Consider the following 27,355-nt stretch of genomic DNA (forward strand, 5'->3'; position numbering starts at 1 on the left):
GGATCAGTAATGTAATGTATGTAAACAGTGACTGCACAAGCAGAACAGTGAGCGCAGCTCTGGAGTATAATACAGGAGGTAACTCAGGATCACTTATGTAATGTATGTGCACAGTGACTGCACCAGCAGAATAGTGAGTGCAGCTCTGGAGGATAATACAGGATGTAACTCAGGATCACTAATGTAATGTATGTGCACAGTGACTGCACCAGCAGAATAGTGAGTGCAGCTCTGGAGGATAATACAGGATGTAACTCAGGATCAGTAATGTAATGTATGTACACAGTGACTGCACCAACAGCATACTGGGTGCAGCTCTGATCAGCTGCTAGTCAGTGTGGTGATTACGGGTGTGGTGGCTGCAGATTCTGCTGTGAGCTCCTGATCTCTGAGAACCAACACCTCTCCACCTGGGAACCTGCTCTCTCTCTTTCCCGGAGGGAGAGCTGGTTTCTGGGATGAGTGAAGGAGCCAAGCCCCAGGCTTCTGCTTCCCGAACCAGGCAGGCGGGGGTCAGAAGAAACCAGCAACCGGCCTGCACATCAGAGGACTAGGGGGTGAGACGCTGCACCAGGAGTCGCAGCAATGTGGCTCCTACTCCTCCCGGGATTGTGGAGACCCCTAGAAGCCGCAAGGCTTCCAGCATGGAGGTAAAGCCTGACAGCGGCGTGCATGATGGTGCTCCTTCCGGAGGAAAGCGGAGTGCTCACGGAGGTGAGGCCGACCTCCCTGAGGGGGGTTGGGCGCTGCAGGGACCCCGGAGTCTGTGTCCACCTATGCCTCCCGGGTCATGATCCGCCTCCGTGAGTATGAAGATGCCAGTAAGCTCATCAGGAGGCTCCGGGAGGAGCTGCGCTGCACAAGCGCCAAAGCTGCGGGGGCCTCCAAACAGAGCAAGGCTAAACTCCAGGCCGAGGTAAAGCGACTGACCAGCGAGATTCACCTGCTGGAACTGAGGAAAGCTGACATCAGGGAGCAGAGTGGTCATTTCAAAGAAAAACTAATAAATGAAGACCGCTTTAGAGAAATGGCTGATACCAGAGAGCAAAGGCAGATGGGGCTGCAGCCTGAGAGCCAGGTGGATGATGAGAGTGATGATGACCAGCAGGAAGCCCCACCTGGCAGCCTGCAAAGTCACCCGCAGGCCACGTGCAGCGAGCTCCCTGCAGGACAGGTGACAGTGACATCCGGTCGCAGTTCTGCCGGCTCTGGGGAGGACAGTGACAGCAGCGGCCAGGGAGGGGCGCTAATGGCGGAGATTAAGCTCCTGGAGTCCCCAGTGTGCCTCCAAAACTTCCATCTTGGTGACGATCTACCAGAAGAGGCACCTGGGGGCCACAAAAAGGCAAAGAAGACCAAGCCAAAGCTGCAGGAGGTGGTAAGATACGTATATGCCCCCCTCCCTGTACCCCCTGAGTCGGCGGCAGGCTCAGCTCGCTGAATAAGCCCCGTTGCCCAGCCCAGCCCGGGTTCTGCTGTGGATCCGGTGCAAAGGCGCGGGGAGATTACAGAGCGTGGTAGTGAGGCGCAGAGCTCCGTCTCTGCTTGTAGTAGCGGGGACGCAGCAGGAGGTGCATCAGCCGAGAGGCTGGACAGTGAGGGCGGCCCGGCGGCGGGCGTTCCATCAGGCCACGATGCTGTGGTGCGCTCCTCAGTGGGAGGGGGGAGCAGCCCGGTGTCGGGGGCAGCTCCGGTAGCCTCGGCACCTCTGAATGCTGTTGCCGCTGATCACTTAGTTGAGAAGCGGCGGCAGTGTGAGGGGGCTGTCGGGGCTGAGCGTTCCGGTCCTCCCACGAAAGTGCTATTTTGTGTTGGCGTCGCTGGTCCGGAAGATCCTGATGCTAAAGATCAGCGGCGCCTAACAGCATCTAAAGATCAGCGGCGCATTATACCGAATGCCAAACAGAAATTACCGACTGATGATGTGGAGGGCACACATAAGACCGGGGGTGAGGTCGCCTCCAGTTCTATGGAGGTGACTGAGCCCCTTGTGCCTGATGCGGAGGTCAAAATGTCATCCGCCATTGTTACTGGTCCAGCAGGAATGAATGTGGTGGTGGGGGTGAATGACGCTAATTCATTGTCTAGTGGTGTGGTTGCTGGTTTGGTGGAGGGTGAGATGGAGGTGAATAATGGTGTTGCTGTTCGGGCTGATGTGGTCACTGGTCCGGTTGCCCCCCCGGGGGTGGCAACACCTGTCCAGAGTTATGCCATTGTCACCTCCGGGGCAAATAGGGCATCCTCCTTGTCTCCGGGCTTTGGGGACGGCATGTTGCAACGGCGCCTTCTGGAGGCTCTAAAGAAGGGGTAGAGGTCACTAATGGTAGAGAGTCGAGAGGTTGATCTATCCTTCTGGATAGAGAGGCATGGCCTCGGGGCCTTCCGAGAGCAAAAAGGGGGGGATACAGTGTGGTCCCTCCCAACAGCCGGGCCAGGCAGTGTGCGTAGGAATGTGGTCCGTCTTCGGTGGAGGGGCAGTGATGCATGTCCTCCAAGGTCTAAAGTTGTGGAGCTCCTGCTGAGGATGGGCTTCAAGGCGATTGACATCTACGCCTTGATACATCCCTATTCCACGCCTGAGTTTGATATCAGCTTTGTTCGGCCGGAGGGGCTTGAGCTCTTCTGGGCGAATTATGAGCTGGCAAAAAATGAGCCCGGCTGGCGAGACTTTGCCGTTCAGGCAGTGTCTTGCCAAAACCAAATCAAGAAAGTGACCGTGATGACTCGTAACGAGTCGCTTTCTTGCTATGACATCATGACGTGGCTTGGTCGGTATGGAGAGGTGGTGGAGATGCCAAAGAAAAACCGCGACGAGTTTGGTATCTGGTCAGGGGCCTGGACGTTTATGGTAAAACTTAAGCGTTCAGGTGGTACGGTTGCCCACATTCCATCGTCTGCCTTCCTGGGTAGGGATCGTATCCTGGTCTTCTACCAGGGGCAACCGAAGCTCTGTCACAGGTGCGGCGACCCCACACACTTCAGTGCAAACTGCACCGTGCAGAAATGCGCGTTGTGTGGGGGTGTCGGCCATTTTGCCGCCTCTTGTGTGGAGATTAGGTGCCACCTGTGTGGTGAGTTAGGTCACCCATTCAGCCGTTGTCCTCGCTCCTTCGCTAATGCAGTCGAGACCCCGGTGGGAGTAAGCCGTGAGGCCGATTCTGCTGGAGAGGGGACTAGCAGGGGTGGGGGAGCCGAGGGGCCAGGGAAGAAAAGCAATAAAAAGACGCCTGCCCAGCTGAGGCGTCTAGACAAGCGCAGACAGGAGAGGGAGCGGGGCGAGCCCCAGACTACCGGGGCAGCCCCTGTCCTGGATGCCAGTCTTGCTGCTGAGGCCCCGAGGGATGATGAGTTTGATGAGGAGGTCAGGAGGATCCACAGGGAGGAAACTGCCTCTGCCTCAGAATCCTCCCATTATGAAAGTATGGATGAGGATAATAAGCGGTGGCTAGAGAACAAGCGTAAGCTCGGCACCAAAAAGAAGAAAAAGAAGGGAGATAAAACATCTTCTCCCGCTCTGACCAAGGTACCTAAGGAAGGTAAAACTGACTCCCCTCTGGTTGGTCTTTCTAACCGGTTCCAAGCCCTTGATAACATCTCTTCCTCAGAGGAGGAGGCCGAGGGTGAGGTTCCGGCTTCAGCGGAGCTTACAGGGGGCGCTGAGTCTCCTTCTCCTGGGGATGCAGGGTCCTTGGGGGAGGGACTGGCCCAGATTCCGGAGACAAGGACGAGAAAAGAAGGAAAAATGTGGGAATGGACACCTCTGTGTCATTAAAGAGGGGGAAGGATTCCTCCTCTGAGGCAGAGGGTAAGGGGAGTGGGAAGAAGAAAGCCATCTAACTCAATCACCAATGATGGCGGTACCCACTCCGTTGATGCTGGCGTCCATTAATGTCGCCAGCATTAAGTCAAATATGGCTAGATTTGCGGCCTTTGATTTTCTCAGCCGGGTCGAAGCTGACATTTTCTTTTTGCAAGAGACCAGGCTACCAAATATGGCAGAGGTGTTTATAGCTAAGAGGGAGTGGAGACTCGGGCCCTCCTATTGGTCTCTTGCGGCCGAGCCGTATAGCGGAGTGGCGGTCCTTTTTACCGCACCAGTAGAATGCCGACGGGTTATTGAGTTAGAAATGGGGAGGTGCCTGATATTAGATGTCCTCATGAAGGGACAGGAGCTTCGGCTCATTAACATTTATGGTCCCCAATCTAAGTGGGACCGGAAGTGTCACTTTACGAGGATCAAGCCCTACCTTTTTACGAGTCGGCAGGTCGTCTTTGGAGGGGACTTCAACACTGTCACGAGGCCCCGGGATACAGGAGGTTCCAGAGACAAGCTGACTTATGATAGCGTCGCCCTTAATAGTATAGCTAGTGAGGCTCGCCTGGTGGATGTCCACATCCGGCACACAGCAGGCCACGAGGGGTTCACCTATCATAGAGGTAACTGCAGGTCCAGGATAGACAGGTTTTATTTAAAGGAGGAAGCCGTCTCTTCAGCAGTATCTGTTGTTGAGGTGGAGTTCTCCGATCACTGTATGATTTTGTTTTCCCTGAATGTTACAGAGACCCCCCGGATGGGAAGAGGCTTTTGGAGGCTCAATTCGTCTCTCTTGGAAGAAGCGGAGATAAGACAGTCCTTTGAGGATTTTCTTCAGAGCCAGGTACCCTTACTGGATCTTTGTAGTAGTAAGTCAGAGTGGTGGGAGATGTTCAAGAAAAGGGTGGCGAGATTCTTCCGCCAGCTCTCGAGCCTCAGGAGCCTGGACAGGTATCGCCTGTATCAGGGCCTGAGGAGGAAACTCGAGCATCTTGTCTCAACTGGAGGTAGCCACGAGGAGATCTCCAGAGTGAAATCTTTGCTAATGAGGTGTCAGTATGATAGACACGCATCTTTAGTTTTTGAGAGGGATTACGGGAAGTACCGCTCGCCCGACCCTTACAGAAACTGCAAGATGTCAGTGAATAGTAAAGTTGTTACAGGACTGGTTGACACTGCGGGGTCCCTGAAAAGATCCAGATCGGGGATCCTGGAGGTCGTCAGATCCTTCTACTCGCACCTCTTGGGGAAGAGGGATCTGGATTGGGATGAGATGTCGGCTTTTCTGGCTGAAGCCGTCCCCGAACCAGGGGTAGACCCCTCTCTTGGCGTTTTTACAGAGATGATCAGGGAAGAGGAAGTTAAGTTGGCGATTGAAGGGCTTGCCCTGAAGAAATCTCCCGGTCCGGATGGCTTAACATCTGAATTCTATAAGACCTTTAAGGACGCCTTGGTTCCCCTCTTGACTGAGGTATTCAATGAGTGTCTTTCCTCGGGCACTCTGCCAAAGTCAATGAGGAGGTCTGCCCTGATCATCTTGTCAAAGGGTAAGGACCCATCTTGCATTGAGAATTGGCGTCCCATAGCGCTTCTCAATGCAGACAGGAAGGTTTTGGCAAAGGTGCTGTTTAATCGACTGGTGAAATTTGCACCCCAGCTCCTTTCGGGGGCCCAGCATTGCTCTGTTCCGGGCCGCAGTACAATTAGTGCTGTACTCTGTGTCCGAGAGGCGGTGGAGCAGGGTAGGGCTGGCCACTGGAAGGGGTACATGCTGTCAATGGACCAGGCAAAAGCGTTTGATCGGGTTAATCATGAGTACCTCTGGTCTGTCCTTCTGAGGTATGGCCTGCCGGGGGGGGTTCGTTGATTGGCTTAAGACCTTGTACACTGGGGCAGAGAGTTTCCCGCTTGTGATCGGTTGGATTGGCAGCTCTTTTGAGGTTGGGTGTGGTGTTCGCCAGGGTTGTCCCTTGAGCCCGCTACTGTACGCGTTTTCGATTGACCCACTTCTTAGGAGGGTGGAGCGTGGACCGTTAACTGGGATCGGGATGGACCGGGCAGCACCGGAAGCCACTCTGAGAGTGGTGGCGTATGCCGATGACGTCACCGTTTTTGTTTCCTCTGATGGGGAGGCAGAATGGCTGATGTCAGAGGTAAATCGCTACTCGGAGGCATCCGGGTCTAAGATCAACCGGGATAAGTGTGAGAGTCTCTGGCTGGGAGGAGGAGATCCTGGTTTTGATCTCCCGGACACCCTTCCAGGACCCAAAGTCTCTGCAAAAGTTCTTGGCATCGAATTTGGCCAGGGGGATTACCCCAAACAAAATTGGGACAGCAGGCTAGAGATCGCCACTCAGAAGGTGAACCAATGGAAGGGTTGGTCTTTGACCCTAAGGGAAAGGGTAAACCTGATCAAAACTTACCTGCTCCCTTTGCTGATCTATCTGGGCAGTGTGTGCATCTTGCCAGAGCCTCTCTGGACTCGGGTCTACAGTTTGTTCTTTCAACTGTTATGGGGGAATAGACTGAACCTGGTCAAGAGGGAGGTTACTTACCGTACGAGGAGACTAGGAGGGTTGGGTATGGTCAACCCTGTGGTATTCCTTGTGAATACCTTCATTAAGATCAATATTGCAAACCTCTGGAAAGAGAGGGCTCCTCCGTGGGTATTCTCCTGTAAGGGATGGTTTCAGCCTTTCTTCCAGGAATGGGAGACAGGAGGGCAAGTGAAGGATTGACGCACTTCATGGACATCTCCCGGCTTACCCTACCCTGGTTCTGAAGGTAATTCGCCGGTGGGGTCTGGGAATGTGGGAGGTCAGGACTCTGCCAAGGAAGCTCCTTGACAAAAGGGTTCTGTTGACCCATTTTCAGAGGCCTCTAGCGCTCAGGGATTGCCCAAGTCGGGATCTTGGGGTGGGTCTGCATCTTTTGAATTCTATCAGGATCCCCTCGAAGGTTTGGGACTTGGCTTGGCGCTGCTTCCATGGGAAACTGTGTGTGAGGGACAATCTGAAGTGTAGGAGCTCTGAGGACAGGAACTGTCCTCGGGAGCATTGTGGTACCATGCTTGAAAGCATGGACCACTTCCTGCTTCGTTGTCCCTTTAACACAGAGGTGTACAACAGGGTGGGCGCCTCCATTGGCTGGCCCCGGCTGGCCGGTCTCTCTTATGCGGAATGGGCCTATGGAGCATTCGGGGACCTGGGTGGTCGGGACCGCTGCACCTTATTTCTAGTTAGCGCAGTGGTCAGGTATCACACGTGGAATGCACGGTGCTTAGTATCGACGCAGCGGAAAATCCTCCCAGTGGACGATGTGTTTAGGACCATACTCGGTGACCTGGTGAAGGTGCGTTCTCTGGAGTATGAGAGACTGGGTACACGGAGGGCCGCTCTCCTCTGGAGGGGCTTTTCTTTTAGCGTGCCCTAGTCTGGTCATCTCCTCTCCTGGTGGGGGGCTGCTGCTGACACCATAGATTTTTGTTTTATTGATCAGTAGACAGTGATGTAGGGCTGCAGGCGCCGAACTTGGGCTTTGTCAGTTGTGGTTATTGTATTGTTTGTTTCTGTATATATTGTATATATGGGTTTGGGTGTAGGTGTTAGGTTGGGTGGAGGGAAAAGGGGGGAGGTGGGTTCATCTTGTGGGACACTGGTTATTTGGGTGAAAACTGGCACTGCCTGATCTGTCCTATGGACATTGGACATGGACTGAGGCATGAGACGCAGGACCAGCTCTCAGGTCAGTGCCGGGGAGGGACTGGTGGGCTCGAGTGTGGGGGGTTTTGTTTTGTCTTGTATATATTTGTATAGTTAGCATTTATTTTATTTATTTAAAAAAAAAAAAAAAGAATGTATATATTAGTTGGTATATAATTTGTTGGTTATTGTTTATTATATTGTTATTTTTTGTTTGGTAACCGGACCAGATGTCATGGTGCAGGTAGTTATTATTGTGTATATATGTATAATATGTGTGTGAGGAGAGAGAGAGCGGCTGGACCAGTTCATTACATTGTTTATTTTCTGGTTATTAATTTTCTTATGTTTCTGTTATTATTATTGTTATGTTTTTCATTTTTATAATAAAAGATCTACAGGATGTAACTCAGGATCAGTAATGTAATGTATGTACACAGTGACTGCACCAGCAGAATAGTGAGTGCAGCTCTGGAGTATAATACAGGATGTAACTCAGGATCAGTAATGTAATGTATGTACACAGTGACTGCACCAGCAGAATAGTGAGTGCAGCTCTGGAGTATCATACAGGAGGTAACTCAGGATCAGTAATGTAATGTATGTACACAGTGACTGCACCAGCAGAATAGTGAGTGCAGCTCTGGAGTATAATACAGGAGGTAACTCAGGATCAGTAATGTAATGTATGTACACAGTGACTGCACCAGCAGAATAGTGAGTGCAGCTCTGGAGTATAATACAGGATGTAACTCAGGATCAGTAATGTAATGTATGTACACAGTGACTGCACCAGCAGAATAGTGAGTGCAGCTCTGGAGTATAATACAGGATGGAACTCAGGATCAGTAATGTAATGTATGTACACAGTGACTGCACCCGCAGAATAGTGAGTGCAGCTCTGGAGTATAATACAGGATGTAACTCAGGATCAGTAATGTAATGTATGTACACAGTGATTGCACCAGCAGAATAGTGAGTGCAGCTCTGGGGTATAATACAGGATGTAACTCAGGATCAGTAATGTAATGTATGTACACAGTGACTGCACCAGCAGAATAGTGAGTGCAGCTCTGGAGTATAATACAGGATGGAACTCAGGATCAGTAATGTAATGTATGTACACAGTGACTGCACCCGCAGAATAGTGAGTGCAGCTCTGGAGTATAATACAGGATGTAACTCAGGATCAGTAATGTAATGTATGTACACAGTGACTGCACCAGAAGAATAGTGAGTGCAGCTCTGGGGTATAATACAGGATGTAACTCAGGATCAGTAATGTAATGTATGTACACAGTGACTGCACCAGCAGAATAGTGAGTGCAGCTCTGGAGTATAATACAGGATGTAACTCAGGATCAGTAATGTAATGTATGTACACAGTGATTGCACCAGCAGAATAGTGAGTGCAGCTCTGGGGCATAATACAGGATGTAACTCAGGATCAGTAATGTAATGTATGTACACAGTGACTGCACAAGGAGAATAGTGAGTGCAGCTCTGGAGTATAATACAGGATGTAACTCAGGATCAGTAATGTAATGTATGTACACAGTGACTGCACCAGCAGAATAGTGAGTGCAGCTCTGGAGTATAATACAGGAGGTAACTCAGGATCAGTAATGTAATGTATGTACACAGTGACTCCACCAGCAGAATAGTGAGTGCTGCTCTGGAGTATAATACAGGATGTAACTCAGGATCAGTACAGGATCAGTAATGTAATGTATGTACACAGTGACTGCACCAGCAGAATAGTGAGTGCAGCTCTGGAGTATAATACAGGATGTAACTCAGGATCAGTAATGTAATGTATGTACACAGTGACTGCACCAGCAGAATAGTGAGTGCAGCTCTGGAGTATAATACAGGAGGTAACTCAGGATCAGTAATGTAATGTATGTACACAGTGACTCCACCAGCAGAATAGTGAGTGCTGCTCTGGAGTATAATACAGGATGTAACTCAGGATCAGTACAGGATCAGTAATGTAATGTAGGTACACAGTGACTGCACCAGCAGAATAGTGAGCGCAGCTCTGGAGTATAATACAGGTATGTACACAGTGACTGCACCAGCAGAATAGTGAGTGCAGCTCTGGGGTATAATACAGAATGTAACTCAGGATCAGTAATGTAATGTATGTACACAGTGACTGCACCAGCAGAATAGTGAGTGCAGCTCTGGAGTGTAATACAGGATGTAACTCAGGATCAGTAATGTAATGTATGTACACAGTGACTGCACCAGCAGAATAGTGAGTGCAGCTCTGAGGTATAATAGAGGATGTAACTTAGGACATGAAAACATTTTATTATAATCTTTATCAGTACAAAAAAAAATCCTTCAACAATCACATGGTAATGAATGGAAGGAAACTGTATCAAAGAAAAAAGCATTAAGAGAACTCATGTTATCTGCCTACAAGGATGTTGCCCTCTATCTGGCCTCAGATACTCACACAGCGTCGTCCTTGCTCTCTGCGCACAGCAGCAGCCTGGAGTGATCCCTCATATCTATTGTTAGTAATGATTCCTGGTTACTTCCATCCGGAGGAGAAATATCTGCAGGGAAGAGAAGACATTAATATATTACAGCCCTGATAGAAGAGAAATCTTACAAGATACAAGCAATGTCATGCTATACGGTATATTATATTATCTCCTGTATATAATTATATATGTACAGCTGGTATAACCTGGGCATCTCCTGTATATAATTATATATGTACAGCTGGTATAACCTGGGCATCTCCTGTATATAATTATATATGTACAGCTGGTATAACATGGGCATCTCCTGTATATAATTATATATGTACAGCTGGTATAACCTGGGCATCTCCTGTATATAATTATATATGTACAGCCGGTATAACCTGGGCATCTCCTGTATATAATTATATATGTACAGCTGGTATAACCTGGGCATCTCCTGTATATAATTATATATGTACAGCTGGTATAACCTGGGCATCTCCTGTATATAATTATATATGTACAGCCGGTATAACCTGGGCATCTCCTGTATATAATTATATATGTACAGCCGGTATAACCTGGGCATCTCCTGTATATAATTATATATGTACAACCGGTATAACCTGGGCATCTCCTGTATATACTTATATATGCACAGCTGGTATAACCTGGGCATCTCCTGTATATAATTATATATGTACAGCTGGTATAACCTGGGCATCTCCTGTATATAATTATATATGTACAGCTGGTATAACCTGGGCATCTCCTGTATATAATTATATATGTACAGCCGGTATAACCTGGGCATCTCCTGTATATAATTATATATGTACAGCCGGTATAACCTGGGCATCTCCTGTATATACTTATATATGCACAGCTGGTATAACCTGGGCATCTCCTGTATATAATTATATATGTACAACCGGTATAACCTGGGCATCTCCTGTATATACTTATATATGCACAGCTGGTATAACCTGGGCATCTCCTGTATATAATTATATATGTACAGCTGGTATAACCTGGGCATCTCCTGTATATAATTATATATGTACAGCTGGTATAACCTGGGCATCTCCTGTATATAATTATATATGTACAGCCGGTATAACCTGGGCATCTCCTGTATATAATTATATATGTACAGCCGGTATAACCTGGGCATCTCCTGTATATAATTATATATGTACAGCCGGTATAACCTGGGCATCTCCTGTATATAATTATATATGCACAACCGGTATAACCTGGGCATCTCCTGTATATACTTATATATGCACAGCCGGTATAACCTGGGCATCTCCTGTATATACTTATATATGCACAGCCGGTATAACCTGGGCATCTCCTGTATATAATTATATATGCACAGCCGGTATAACCTGGGCATCTCCTGTATATAATTATATATGCACAGCCGGTATAACCTGGGCATCTCCTGTATATAATTATATATGTACAGCTGGTATAACATGGGCATCTCCTGTATATAATTATATATGTACAGCTGGTATAACCTGGGCATCTCCTGTATATAATTATATATGTACAGCTGGTATAACCTGGGCATCTCCTGTATATAATTATATATGTACAGCTGGTATAACATGGGCATCTCCTGTATATAATTATATATGTACAGCTGGTATAACCTGGGCATCTCCTGTATATAATTATATATGTACAGCTGGTATAACCTGGGCATCTCCTGTATATAATTATATATGTACAGCTGGTATAACATGGGCATCTCCTGTATATAATTATATATGTACAGCTGGTATAACCTGGGCATCTCCTGTATATAATTATATATGTACAGCTGGTATAACCTGGGCATCTCCTGTATATAATTATATATGTACAGCTGGTATAACATGGGCATCTCCTGTATATAATTATATATGTACAGCTAGTATAACCTGGGCATCTCCTGTATATAATTATATATGTACAGCTGGTATAACCTGGGCATCTCCTGTATATAATTATATATGTACAGCTGGTATAACCTGGGCATCTCCTGTATATAATTATATACGTACAGCTGGTATAACCTGGACATCTCCTGTATATAATTATATACGTACAGCTGGTATAACCTGGGCATCTCCTGTATATAATTATATATGTACAGCTGGTATAACCTGGACATCTCCTGTATATAATTATATATGTACAGCTGGTATAACCTGGGTATCTCCTGTATATAATTATACAGACCATGCTGGTATAACCTGGGTATCTCCTGTATATAATTATATATGTACCGCTGGTATAACCCGGGTATCTCCTGTATATAATTATATATGTACCGCTGGTATAGCCTGGGTATCTCCTGTATATAATTATACAGACCATGCTGGTATAACCTGGGTATCTCCTGTATATAATTATACAGACCATGCTGGTATAACCTGGGTATCTCCTGTATATAATTATACAGACCATGCTGGTATAACCTGGGTATCTCCTGTATATAATTATACAGACCATGCTGGTATAACCTGGGTATCTCCTGTATATAATTATACAGACCATGCTGGTATAACCTGGGTATCTCCTATATATAATTATACAGACCGTGCCGGTATAACCTGGGCTCACCTCCACACTCTTGCCCGGACCTGACATTCACGCAGTTGTGTTTCAGTAGGATGCGCGCCTCCACGCTTCGGCGACTCTCATCAGGGTAATAGATGAGTCTACTGTCCAACCAGAGGTCAAACCAGTGCTTCTTCCATCGGCGCAAAACTGAACCTGGTGACAAATGTTGGAAATATTGACGTGCGGCCTCCGAGGACAAGGAAAAATATTCCTACCCTAAGAGCCTCCACTTACTTTGCCTCCAGAGCCACCCGCTCTTCACCAAAGCCATCTCCACCTGCAGTTTACCCTGCAGCAGACATCAAAACAATTGATCAGCTGTTTAAAGGGCCACAGAAACTCCACTTCAGTTTTATTTTTTACCAGAAACAGTGCTACAATTTTAGTAGTGGCCATGCCTGGTATTACAACTCACAACAACTTCATCCCATAGAAGTGAATGTGACTGAGCTTTATTAAGAAAAGTGTGCCGCTGATAAAATGTTAAATCTGCCATTCTTACGGTGTTCACTGTACGGTGATAATGATTCTCCAGGTCAGTACGATTACGGCAAAACCAAACTTTACAGTTTATTTTTATTTTGTTAAGTGGCTTAAAACATTCTCAACTTTGCCCCCCAAAAATTGTTTGTGTCGCCATGCTCTTAGACCCGTAACTTTTTTACTTTTTCATCCAAGATCTGTATGATTGCTTGATTTTTTTGTATGCCGAGCTATCATTTTTTATTGTTACCATTTGGGTTAAGATGGAGTTTTGTATACCTTTATTACATTTTTTTTTTGGGGGGGGGACAATCAAAAAAAGATAGTTTTGGCATTTATTTTTTTTTACAGCATTTACCTTATGAATTACATAATTTTCCATTTTCGTACATTAGAGTCTTATGGCCAAATTTGCTTTTTTTTCTATGTTTTTTAATTGTATTTTTATGTATTTTATTTATATTATTTTGTTGTTTATTTTTATATATTTATATATATATATATATATATATTTATTATTAATATTATTTTATTTATATTATGTGACGATACAGCTTCTAATCTTAATCAGCCAGACGTCTAGATTTGTTAAGCCAAGAGAAATACCCTATTGTGTTTGTGTTGACTTTTGAATGTATGTGTGTTTCTATGGCTTGTCAAGAAGGACAGACCAGTATTTGTGCAACCCTGATTGTTGTCTTCTCATGGTTCTGAAACATTGATGTTTGTTACTATGCTAATTGCGTATTATACTAAAGCCAGCTAGATGTTGATTTAAAGATCCCCCCTGCTATGCCGGCTGTGTGGGTTGATTAAAGGCTCAAACAATGAGACCGGAGCCCTGTTGAGGTGTACTTGAGAAAACAAATGTGAACTATTTAAGGAACATATCCCTCTGTAGCAGAGACATTTTGAAACAGAGAATTGAAAAAGACTTTACAAGGAGAATCAGAGATCAGACTCTCCTCAGACCATCAGCTTGGTAGCATGGCTTTATCCAAAGAGACACAGATTTGGATTCTACATGATTCCGGCCTAAGAGTATATGGCCCCGACTGGAAAGATACGGATGTGCTCCATTAACCATCAAAGAGACCATGGATACATTTGGGGAGATCAGGTCGGGACAATGAAGTCCTCTGGCCCCTTGGATATGTTGTTTGGGGTTGCCATGTGGGACCCTCCGGTCGCCTCTTTTTAGTTTATTAAAATCAAATTAGTAATCTTGCAATTTTCACACTGACCACTGGGGCTTTTTTTTTTACACTCCTACTTTCTGTCCTTTCAAGAAGCGTTTTCAGCAGACTCCTTATCATCAGAGACAGGATTACAATGACAGATATCACCTCCATACATGGCTAAAAACACAGGACCCACTGATCACAGCTTCCCCTGCACACGCGCATGAGATGCTTCAATACAACAGATAGGAACAGAGTCTGTTCATTGCTGCTAATGTACGTGTAATTTTCCTGAAACAGGACGATGAATTAAATTTCTATTTTTTATTTTTAATAAAAGTTGTATTATGGAAAAATAAAAAATTGCAAAAGAAAAAATATATATATACATTTAGCACTAAAACCTGATTATATATATATATATATATATATATATATATATATATATATATATATATATATATAGTTTCTCTTCAGGTGGATAAACAGCAGCGATCGGAGCTGGCTCTGATCGCTGCTGTTAGAGGCAGGTGCAGGCTGCATAATACAGCCGACACCTGCCTTGTGTGGAGCCGTCTCACCTGTCACATATGATTACGTCCTGCGGAGGGAAAGTGTTAATATGGCTCTTGTGATGGGGATGGTATATAACGACGTGTGGTCGGCTGCAGTAGAAGATAAGAAGACGATTTACAAGCCGCTAATTATGTCACTTGCAGAAAATGATGTGTCTGATATTGAATCTGCAGGAGGGTTAATTCACTTACACGGCGGGCGGCCGGACGGGGGTCAGCGCCAAACGCTGCTCGGTCGTGTCTCCTACCGAGGATTTATAATGAGAAATGTAATTGTATTATCCGCGATGATGAGGCCGCGTTATTAAATAAAGCAGATTGTTGGGATTTTTTTCTTGGATGTCATTATCTGTTCTGGGGTCTGAATTATTTTTAGGGGTCTGGTCCGGGGGCTGAATGTATTCAGGGGTTTGATATAATTTTTCAGTACCGCAGTGATACTTTTCTGCCACAATGATTTACTTTTCTCCATATCCTCTCGTGCTGTAGTCTGTACTCTGCATACACCTGCAGTCAGTTATTGTCAGTAGCTCTGCTGCTTGTATCGGGAGCGACGTCAATACCAAACCTGTGCAGGGGAATCGCTCAGAGTGCAACTCCCCCCAATATAATTGTTTCATTGTCTCCAAGGTAGAAGATCACTGTAATGGGAAGATGTCAGCAGAACATCACCCACTGTATAAATCAAGTTTTTGTGTTACATGTATTTAAAAAAGAATAAAAAAAAAAACTGAAATGTCATTTCTTTTCATATAACACAAAAACATACAAAAAGCTAAATCATAATTGGAAATGATACAGCTCACCTCCTCCTCCTCCTGGTCAATTGCTGATAACACCTCTATATACAGTAGATAACACAGGATCCACCAGTCACAATAGGTGATATCACAGCTCACCTCCTCCCCCTGTACAGTAACTGATAACACTTCTATATACAGTAGATAACACAGGATCCACCATTCACAATAGGTGATGTCACAGCTCACCTCCTCCTCCATCTGTACAATGACTGATAACACCTCTATATACAGCAGATAACACGGGATCCACCATTCACAATAGGTGATGTCACAGCTCACCTCCTCCTCCTGTACAATGACTGATAACACTTCTATATACAGCAGATAACACGGGATCCACCATTCACAATAGGTGATGTCACAGCTCACCTCCTCCTCCATCTGTACAATGACTGATAACACCTCTATATACAGTAGATAACACAGGATCCACCATTCACAATATGTGATGTCACTGCTCCCTCCTCCTGTACAGTGACTGATAACACCTCTATATACAGTTGATAACACGGGATCCACCATTCACAATAGGTGATGTCACAGCTCACCTCCTCCCCCTCCTGTATAATGACTGATAACACCTCTATATACAGTAGATAACACAGGATCCACTATTCACAATAGGTGATGTCACAGCTCACGACCTCCTCCTCCTGTACAATGACTGATAACACCTCTATATATAGTAGTTTACACAGGATTCACCATTCACAATAGGTGATATCACAGCTCACCTCCTCCTCCTGTACAATGACTGATAACACCTCTATATACAGTAGATAACACAGGATCCACCATTCACAATAGGTGATGTCACAGCTCACCTCCTCCTCCTGTACAATGACTGATAACACCTCTATATACAGTAGATAACACAGGATCCACCATTCACAATAGGTGATGTCACAGCTCACCTCCTCCTCCTGTACAATGACTGATAACACCTCTATATACAGTAGATAACACAGGATCCACCATTCACAATAGGTGATGTCACAGCTCACCTCCTCCTCATGTACAATGACTGATAACACCTCTATATACAGTAGATAACACAGGATCCACCAGTCACAATAGGTGATGTCACAGCTCACCTCCTCCTCCTCCTGTACAATGACTGATAACACCTCTATATACAGTAGATAACACAGGATCCACCATTCACAATAGGGGATATTACAGCTCACCTCCTCCTCCTCCTGTACAATGACTGATAACACCTCTATGTACAGTAGATAACACAGGATCCACCATTCACAATAGGATATGTCACAGCTCACCTCCTCCCCCTCCTGTACAATGACTGATAACACCTCTATATACAGTGGATAACACAGGATCCACCAGTCACAATAGGAGATGTCACAGCTCACCTCCTCCTCTACAATGACGTTTGCACACCCTCATTAGATGCTTGTAAACAATAGATGGGGTCAGAGTCTATTGCTGCTAATGTACATGTGCATTTTCTGAAATAACAGGTCCCCTAAACCTATACATCCATTACTCTGATAGGAGATGAAAGGAGGTTTGGGAAAAATGGCGTTATGTAAGAAGCTTTCATAAACAGAGCAGGTAACAGTTTATTTTTTATCAATTCACAATGTAAAAATAAATGAACAAAAGAGAAATCAAAGTCTGATAAATATTTCGTGTGACTGATCACCAATTTAGTGCACCTTACTTCCAGCGCCCACTTTGCCAATATTGAGGATTCGGGGTACTTATCTGTCTTTTTCTGAGCTCTTCCTTGCCGATTTATGTCCACATCCAAGTGGAGCTGAACTTTATGGACCTAAATCAGCTGAAAGGAGCTCAAAAGAAGGAAAATGAGATATAAACTGTATCAGAATGAGCTCGCTGATGGAATCTCAGTAAAGTCATTCTGCAGCCAGCAATGTGCAGGCGAGGAAAACATCTATAAAAGATAATTGGGCTTTAATAAAATCAAATTAATAAAAAAAAAGGTGCAGTTTTTGCATCGCTGATCCAGAAGGTCACTAATGATCTCAACTTAAAAAAATAGGATTAGACGGAAGATAAAAGACGTCAAAAAATGAACCCGGGAGAACCGGAATCTTCAGCTTATAGTTTTATTTACTTCTCTCTCACATGATGCAGAACAGCCGGAATAGCGTGTGACAGTCAAAAACAACAAGTGATCAAAGAGCGATCACAATCTGATGATCTGTTACAATGTATCAGTGCAGGTAAAATGTATCAGCCCGGAGTCAACAGAAAGAAGGTTGTCTGTCTGGATACAACTGTGACGGACCCTCAGCAGTGACAAACATTACTTCTGTACAGGATTTTAGCTTCTTGATGTAAATGTTCCTGTTCACTTCCAGCAAGCAGAGCTCTTGGAAATGGTGAGGAATCGAAATACAAAGTTTATAAAGTTTCTGGGGAAATCTTTACTCAACTTCTTACCAGACTATGCTGAGACTTGTTGTTCTCCCTCTAACTTCAGATTCATGTATTATACTTTGTGCTAAAAAATGTATTTAAAGGGACGGTGATCCCTAATTCAGCCTCTTATAACAGTGCCGGAGTGATTGATGCAATTGTTTCAACAGGCAATGGAGATAGTTGATAAAAAAAAGCAGCCTAGAGTGACTGATAACAGAGAACAATAAATTGTATTCACCTACATTGCAAATAGATCAGAAATCCTCTGCAACTGTAGTGTCCCTTTAAGGACCCCTATCATAGGGCCCCCTGCACCCACAGCCCCATGGGCAGCCCCTACCTGTGCTCCGCAGCCTCTTCTCTTCTCTGTCTTTGCTCTCTATGACGTATCTGGGATTTTTAAATACTAAAGGCTTCAGGTAGGATTAAGTGGTGCATGATGGGAGTTATAGTCTACACCTTGAAACAGATAATCCGATGGACATGTTGTGTTCCAGCCTCTGGACTACCACTCCCATCATCCAGAGGGAAACCGTTCTGGTCTGTTCGAGAAGAGGCAGCGTCCAGTGATACTTGTTGTGTAAACTGAGAACAGATCTGATCCTCTTATTCCGTGTGTAATCTGTGAGTGATGGGAGACGGAGCGCCGGGGATTAGCCCAGAGCTGGATATATAACTGCAGTGGGACTAAAAATACCAGAATGCCCTTCTAGACTCATTTATAAAAAGCTTATATGTTACAGGTAGTAGGGAAGGAACGGCTGATGGGGATTAAGCGTGACGCTGGAGCTAAAATAACACAAAATGTACAGTGTACCGGTCACTACATGTATAGTAAGGATTGTACAGAATTAGAAAATAGAACTCCGGAGCTACGCTCACTATTCTGCTGGTGCAGTCACTGTGTACATACATTACATTACCGATCCTGAGTTACCTTCTGTATTATACTCCAGAGCTGCACTCACTATTCTGCTGGTGCAGTCACTGTGTACATACATTACATTACCGATCCTGAGTTACCTTCTGTATTATACTCCAGAGCTGCACTCACTATTCTGCTGGTGCAGTCACTGTGTACATACATTACATTACCGATCCTGAGTTACCTCCTGTATTATACTCCAGAGCTGCACTCACTATTCTGCTGGTGCAGCCACTGTGTACATACATTACATTACTGATCCTGTACTGATCCTGAGTTACATCCTGTATTATACTCCAGAGCTGCACTCACTATTCTGCTGGTGCAGTCACTGTGTACATACATTACATTACTGATCCTGAGTTACATCCTGTATTATACTCCAGAGCTGCACTCACTATTCTGCTGGTGCAGTCACTGTGTACATACATTACATTACTGATCCTGAGTTACCTAATGTATTATACTCCAGAGCTGCACTCACTATTCTGCTGGTGCAGTCACTGTGTACATACATTACATTACTGATCCTGAGTTACATCCTGTATTATACTCCAGAGCTGCACTCAATATTCTGCTGGTGCAGTCACTGTGTACATACATTACATTACTGATCCTGAGTTACATCCTGTATTATACTCCAGAGCTGCACTCACTATTCTGCTGGTGCAGTCACTGTGTACATACGTTACATTACTGATCCTGAGTTACATCCTGTATTATACCCTAGAGCTGCACTCACTATTCTGCTGGTGCAGTCACTGTGTACATACATTACATTACTGATCCTGAGTTACAGCCTGTATTATACTCCAGAGCTGCACTCACTATTCTGCTGGTGCAGTCACTGTGTACATACATTACATTACTGATCCTGAGTTACATCCTGTATTATACTCCAGAGCTGCACTCACTATTCTGCTGGTGCAGTCACTGTGTACATACATTACATTACTGATCCTGAGTTACATCCTGTATTATACCCCAGAGCTGCACTCACTATTCTGCTGGTGCAGTCACTGTGTACATACATTACATTACTGATCCTGAGTTACATCCTGTATTATACTCCAGAGCTGCACTCGTTATTCTGCTGGTGCAGTCACTGTGTACATACATTACATTACTGATCCTGAGTTACATCCTGTATTATACTCCAGAGCTGCACTCACTATTCTGCTGATGCAGTCACTGTGTACATACATTACATTGCTGATCCTGAGTTACATCCTGTATTATACTCCAGAGCTGCACTCACTATTCTGCTGGTGCAGTCACTGTGTACATACATTACATTACTGATCCTGAGTTGCATTATGTATTATACTCCAGAGCTGCACTCGTTATTCTGCTGGTGCAGTCACTGTGTACATACATTACATTACTGATCCTGAGTTGCATTATGTATTATACTCCAGAGCTGCACTCGTTATTCTGCTGGTGCAGTCACTGTGTACATACATTACATTACTGATCCTGAGTTACATCCTGTATTATGCTCCAGAGCTGCACTCACTATTCTGCTGATGCAGTCACTGTGTACATACATTACATTGCTGATCCTGAGTTACATCCTGTATTATACTCCAGAGCTGCACTCACTATTCTGCTGATGCAGTCACTGTGTACATACATTACATTGCTGATCCTGAGTTACATCCTGTATTATACTCCAGAGCTGCACTTACTATTCTGCTGATGCAGTCACTGTGTACATACATTACATTGCTGATCCTGAGTTACATCCTGTATTATACTCCAGAGCTGCACTCACTATTCTGCTGGTGCAGTCACTGTGTACATACATTACATTACTGATCCTGTACTGATCCTGAGTTACATCTTGTATTATACTCAAGAGCTGCACTCACTATTCTGCTGGTGCAGTCACTGTGTACATACATTACATTACTGATCCTGAGTTACATCCTGTATTATACTCCAGAGCTGCACTCACTATTCTGCTGGTGCAGTCACTGTGTACATACATTACATTACTGACCCTGTACTGATCCTGAGTTACATCCTGTATTATACTCCAGAGCTGCACTCACTATTCTGCTGATGTACATTTGGGACTTAGGTGTGAGATATGGTCCAGTACAGCAGAGATTACAGTGTGTCTTAGAGCCAATCATTGGTGCAGTAATGGTTGGATATTAATAGACGGCTGCAGATCCGGAGCTTTATCCCGGTATCATCCACATTGCAGCGTTGTGTAATCTCTGTCTATGAGAACCTGGGGCAGCCGACACCTGACGCTGTTTATGTCATTATATACTGCTCAAAAAAATAAAGGGAACACTTAAACACAATGTAACTCCAAGTCAATCACACTTCTGTGAAATCCACCTGTCCAGTTATGAAGCAACACTGATTGTGTATCAATGTCTCCTGCTGTTGAGCAAATGGAACAGACAACTGGTAGAAATGATCGGCAATTAGCAAGATACCCCCTATAAAGGAGCGGTTCTGCAGGTGGTGACCACAGACCATTTCTCTGTTCTCATCCTTTTTGGCTGTTGTTTTGGTCACTTTTGCATTTTGCCATTGCTCTCACCCCTAGAGGTACAGTAGCATGAGGCGGTGTCTACAATACAACCCACAGAAGTTGCTCAGGTAGTGCAGCTCATCCAGGATGGCACATCAGTGCGAGCTGTGGCAAGAAGGTTTGCTGTGTCTGTCAGCACAGTGTCCAGAGGCTGGAGGCGCTACCAGGAGACGTGGAGGGAGCCATAGGAGGGCAACAACCCAGCAGCAGGACCATTACCTCCTCCTTTGCGCAAGGAGGAACAGGAGGAGTGTAGGATGGTGGGACAGCAGTCCGGCGCTTCAGGGCTGGAGATATATGCTGACCCACCAGTGTTCACATGAATATAAACCTTGTTTCCTGCAGATATCAGCTCATCCATTCACATATGCTAATGTATGATATGTATAAGCTGCAATGGCGTCATGTGACCACAGGAGGTCGCTGTTTCCTTACTACTCTCTGCAACGTTTTTTTTTTTTGTCAGTTAGTCAGTTGGAGTGCACAGTGCAGGAGGAGAGAGAGGAGACGGCGCCACCATTTTGTCGGATGGAAAAGGACTGCAGATGGCAAAGGTGGGCGAGTACAGCCGGAGGACCACGTGAGGAGTGACGGTCGTCTGGATGGATATACCCCTGTTTGGGAAGGAAGCCCCCTCAGCTGCCTGCTAGCACCTGACGAGTCAGACCCGGGTCTGTAAGAGATTCAGGGCCCTCGGCATCATTATAGAGGGTAACCGTGCACGCAACTACATTTTTTTGGCGCATAAACCAAAGTTAGATCAGAGGCCTCTATATAGCTAGTCAGTTAGTTAGACGGTGTTTTTGCGCAGACCAGAACTTTCCCCACTAACGGAGCCCGGGATCTTGTTGATATTTAGACTTTTATTTTTTATTTTATGCTGGACTCCTGAGTATCTAGTGCGGTGTGGCCGTACCTCACGTGCTATATAATTGAGTACCTTTGAACCTTACGGACAGACTTGTTTTACATAGTAAGGTGCTTGAAAGGCAGCTATGAACATTGCTATCGTAAAAGTCCCTGATCCAAAGTCCTGTTGGAGCAGCTGCTGTTAAAACGTGAATGTGTACACTAAGCGCTTCAGGAAGCCGGGATATTTAGAAGTTATAAGATTGTAAACTGCTGTGTTGCACCGCGGGCAGCCCAGGCCTCGTATTCACGGAAATTGTTCCTGGTTCGAGTATTAATAGTTTTTATATTCTGCAGTACATATCGTGGGCTGCCCTGCCGTACAGCATAATAGTCCCAACTCTAGGTTGAGTGTTTGGATTTGTATACGTTGTGGGTGTAGTTTAATGTAGCTCCCTCTTGATGCAGTAAAAACGTATTTTCTGGGGATAAATTGTCTGGGTCATCTTCCTTGTCTGTGACTTTGTCGTATCCTGAGAACCCCCTCGGTACTCGGCTTACAATTTGGCGTAGTCGGCAGGATACGACGATCGTTATGAACGGGGACGCGGCGGGAGATGGTGCCTCCACGCCAACTGCACCAGCACAGGCCCCAGCCCTGGACCTTTCAGCGATATCGGGCCAGGTGGCCCCGATGGTGTTCGAGCGACCTGTTCCCCCCCCTCCTGCTCGTGTAGAGTATCTACCCGCGGGGGCGTTAATTCACCGCATGGCTAAGTTTGACGGTAGTAATATAGACCTACAGGATTGGAAAGAGAGGGTCCGAAGCGTGGTTAAGTTGTGTAATCTGGCACCAGAAGCGCAGGCAGAGGTGGCCCTGAGCGCACTGGAGGGGGATGCTAGGCGGACGCTGATGGTGCGCTCTGAGCCTGAGAGAGACACTGTGGAGAAGATATTCGCGATACTGGAGAGGGTTGATGGGTCCTTTATACAGGTGACCCAGCTGAGGAGTAGTTTCTTCAACAGGCCGCAGGGCGAGGAGGAGACACTGATGCGGTATGCAAACGCTCTCCAAGACGCGGTACAGGAGATTCGGAGGAAGGACGCCACAGGCCTGGGTGCATCTCAGGAGTTAGACCAACTCCTGAGAGATCAGTTTATTGCAGGTATTAGTAGTGAGTCTTTGCGTGGCAAGCTCAGAGAGATAACTCGGAGCAATCCAGTTATGACATTTGATGATAGCTAAGTGGCCGCTCTGGAAAGAGAAAAAGAAATCAACCCGGTGGTAAACAAATCAGTGAGCAGTGCCCAAATCGCAGAACCTCAAGTGGAATCAGGAGAAACAGTGGCCATGAGGGAGGCTCTCCGGGCCTTGACCACGACCCTGCAGGAACAAATGCCAGAACTCCGCCTAGGGATAGCCGAAGTGAGGGCTCGACCACCCCAAGCACCACCCATAGCATCGCAACCTCGAACCCCTACAACAGGTTCGGCAAGAGAAAGGAGTCGCGAGGGGGTACGGCACTACAGAGGCCCAGCGCCGCCGTGGACGTCAATGCTGGTACTGCAGACAGTATGGCCACACGGTTCGAGAGTGCCATAGCCTTATGAGACCTGAATCAGCGTTAAACTTCAGCCCGCCGCAGTAGATCGGCAACCTGTGGCGGTCTACCAAATGCCGAGCCCAGTGCGTGAGGAACATGACCTGTATGCCAGTAGCCCCATAATGGAAGCGGAGTTAGAAGGCCGACGTGTGCGCTGCCTAGTTGATACCGGGTCAGAATGTACCATTATGCCTCTGGAATTCTTCCAGAGAAACTTTGGACACATGATGAAGCCAGAAGATGGGAGTATCATTAGACTGATGGCCGCTAACAATTGCGAGATGAATGTGCGAGGGATAGTCTGGATGCGGGTCCATCTGTTTGGACAGAACATCGGTAAGAAGGGGATCGTGCTGGTGAATCACATGCCCCGGATGGGATTAGATGTAACGCTGGGAATGAATGTGTTGAGAGACTTGGATCATTGTCTATATTCCAAAGAAGGTCCTAACTATTGGCAGCAGGCCACTACGCACCGGCCGACTCAGAAAGTTGCAGAGCTGTAAGCTGCAGAAGAACATCAGGAGTGGTTGGCCTGTTGGACAGGTGAGAGTGCCCCCTGGAGGACCGGTAAAGATTCCACCACGACAGGAGAAGTTATTGATGCTACCCGTGGGGACTGGACAACGGTTGAATGGGATGGAAGTCCTGATTGAGCCTGCCAACCGAGTAGACACGCCTACCCGACCACTGGTGGCTCGAACCCTCGCTACTGTAAAAGATGACTGCGTACCCATACGCTGCATTAATGTCCTAGACACTGAGATAATTATTCCTAGGAGGACACTATTGGCTGAAGTATAGGTACTCAACAGGAAGGTCAAGCGACGGGAAGATTTCATGCTGCGGCCTGACAGGAAATGCGCTTGGACCTTTGCCATAAAAGTTCGACAGAAGGAGCTCCCGACGGCGGATTGGAATGGTTCCGTGATTATGAGTCGAATGGGAGTGGACTGGCGTACCCTAACCCTGGGGCAACAGAAACTCCTGGAAGACACTCTTTGGGAATTCCAGGAGGCGTTCTCACGACATGACGAAGACTTTGGGTGTGCCTCCGCCATTGAGCATGAGATCCCCACCGGTGATGCCATGCGAGTCAGGGAACGATACCGGCAGATACCACCTAAAATATATCAGGAGGTGAAGGACATGGTGGCAAGTATGCTGGAGAATCGGGTGATTCGAGAAAGTCAAAGTCCCTGGGCAACCCCAGTGGTCTTGGTGCGGAAGAAGGACGGGTCTCTCTGGTTTTGCGTGGATTATCAAAATTTGAATGCACAGACCGTCCAGGATGCATACCGCCTTCCACGGATTGAAGAATCATTGTCCGCCCTGAGTCATGCAAAATTTTTCTCAACTCTTGATTTGGCCAGTGGATATTGGCAGGTGCCGGTCGCTGAGAAAGACAAAGCAAAGACAGCTTCCATCCTACCTATGGGACTCTTTGAGTTTAATCGGCTGCCTTTTGGCCTGTCTAACGCACCAGGCACCTTTCAGCGCTTGATGGAGCACTGTTTGGGCAATCTCAACTTCGAGTCGGTATATACTTAGACGACGTGGTAGTGTTTGGAACCTCCTTCGAGGATCACCTTCAAAAGCTGCGACAGGTCCTAGAACGACTACGGAACCATGGCCTTAAGATCAGGCCTAAAAAGTGCCAATTATTCCGACGTCGGATAGAGTACCTAGGACATGTAATCACTTCAGAAGGGGTACAGCCTGCCACGAGCAAAGTAGAGGCAGTTCTGAACTGGCCTCGTCCAAACACGCTACGGGAGGTGCGAGCCTTCCTTGGACTGGCCGGGTATTATCGAAGATTTGTACCCAAGTTTGCCCATCTGGTCGGCCCGATAAACGAGTTGCTGAGAGGCGTCAAAGCAGGACCTAAAACTCAGCCCATCGAATGGGGACACCGACAACAAGAAGCATTTGCGGCTGTGAAGAAGGCCTTGACCAGTGCTCCGGTCTTAGCCTATGCACGATTTGATGCCCCATTTTTGTTGTACACTGATGGAAGTTTGCATGGTCTGGGAGCTGTGCTGTCTCAGGTACAAGACGGTCGCGAAAGGGTGATTGCTTATGGCAGCAGAGCTTTGAGGGATTCGGAAAGTAACCCTGATAACTATAGTTCCTTCAAATTGGAACTATTGGTGTTGGTGTGGGCCATGACAGAACGGTTCGCTGAGTACTTGACAGGTGCTGAGGTGACCGTAATGACAGACAATAACCCATTAGCACACTTGGAAAATGCTAAACTAGGGGCCCTCGAACAGAGATGGCTGGCCCGACTCTCCAAGTACCAGTATCGCATTCGATTCCGGTCAGGGAGAGAGAACTGCAATGCAGACGTCCTCTCTCGGGTTCCTGTAGGGCTAGCAACTCAGAGTGTCGATGAAGAGTTAGAAGACACTGAAACCCCGAATCTCGGTCTGTTGCCCCTGTTGCGGAACGTGACCCATTCAAGTGGGGTGGCGTCCGGGATGACGATGATGCCGGGGAAAACACTTACGGATTAGGAGAGAGTTCAGGGTGAGTGCCGAGACATTCAAAAAGTAAGAGAGTGGGTGAGAATTAAGGTCTGGCCCCGACCAGAGGAGAAAACACGTCTGGGTTCTGAGGGCGGTACATAGGGTTGTGGGGGAGCGTTTGAGACGAGTGGTGCATCCCAACCCACGGCCCGTACGGTGGGATGAGTATGCCCCAGGTGATCGGGTTATGGTAAAAGCCAAACGGCCATCGGGGAAACTGGATGGGCGATGGGAGGCGGTCCCATACACAATGAAGAGGAGGGTTGATCCGTCTATTCCAGTTTATGAAGTGGAACTGATGGGGACAGGGGAGCCCTCAAGGAACCTTCACCGTAACATGCTGAGATGTTGCACTTTTGAAGAGCCCGTGGCTGTAAAGGAAGTGCATACTCCGGACACAAATGCTGAGGAACCGTTATTAGAGGATGAGTGGTGGGATACCCCCGTTTTGATCCCGAGTGGGGTCCCGGCCACGACATGTTTGCCATCCCCGGAGGAGGTTATACAGTCAACAGCCCCTCACCCGGTGCCTGTGTATGACGCCACTGAGCCTACGATATTGCGTAGAACGAGCAGGTTCAACGCCGGGGTGCCTCCATAGCGCTATGGACACGATGAGTTTGTATGGGGGGGGGATTCCGAGGACGTCAATCACTAGTGGGGTGGCATGTAGGATGGTGGGACAGCAGTCCTGCGCTTCAGGGATGGAGATATATGCTGACCCACCAGTGTTCACATGAATATAAACCTTGTTTCCTGCAGATATCAGCTCATCCATTTATATATGCTAACTAGATGGTGGCCCGATTCTAATGCATCGGGTATTCTAGAATAGG

General features: G+C 46.5%; 1 protein-coding gene across 3 annotated transcripts in view; it reads right to left on the minus strand.

The window, feature by feature from the left end:
- PLEKHB1 (pleckstrin homology domain containing B1) overlaps positions 1-27,355 on the minus strand; it is a 112,969-nt gene that overhangs the window by 60,899 nt on the left and 24,715 nt on the right. For 2 of the 3 annotated variants that reach the window (XM_073661277.1, XM_073661274.1), the window contains 3 exons: positions 12,846-12,900; positions 12,612-12,764; positions 9,980-10,082 (listed from right to left, as the gene is read on the minus strand). In XM_073661277.1, the coding sequence (XP_073517378.1) occupies positions 9,980-10,082; positions 12,612-12,764; positions 12,846-12,882 (293 nt within the window). In that variant the 5' untranslated portion in view covers positions 12,883-12,900. Of the gene's footprint in view, positions 1-9,979; positions 10,083-12,611; positions 12,765-12,845; positions 12,901-18,402; positions 18,599-27,355 lie in introns of those variants that run through there. The other variant, XM_073661275.1, reaches the window with a different exon arrangement.

The sequence above is a fragment of the Phyllobates terribilis genome, unplaced genomic scaffold, assembly GCF_046119375.1.
Source record: "Phyllobates terribilis strain yellow unplaced genomic scaffold, ASM4611937v1 Scaffold_2__4_contigs__length_985480577, whole genome shotgun sequence".
In the NCBI taxonomy this organism is placed as follows: domain Eukaryota; kingdom Metazoa; phylum Chordata; class Amphibia; order Anura; family Dendrobatidae; genus Phyllobates; species Phyllobates terribilis.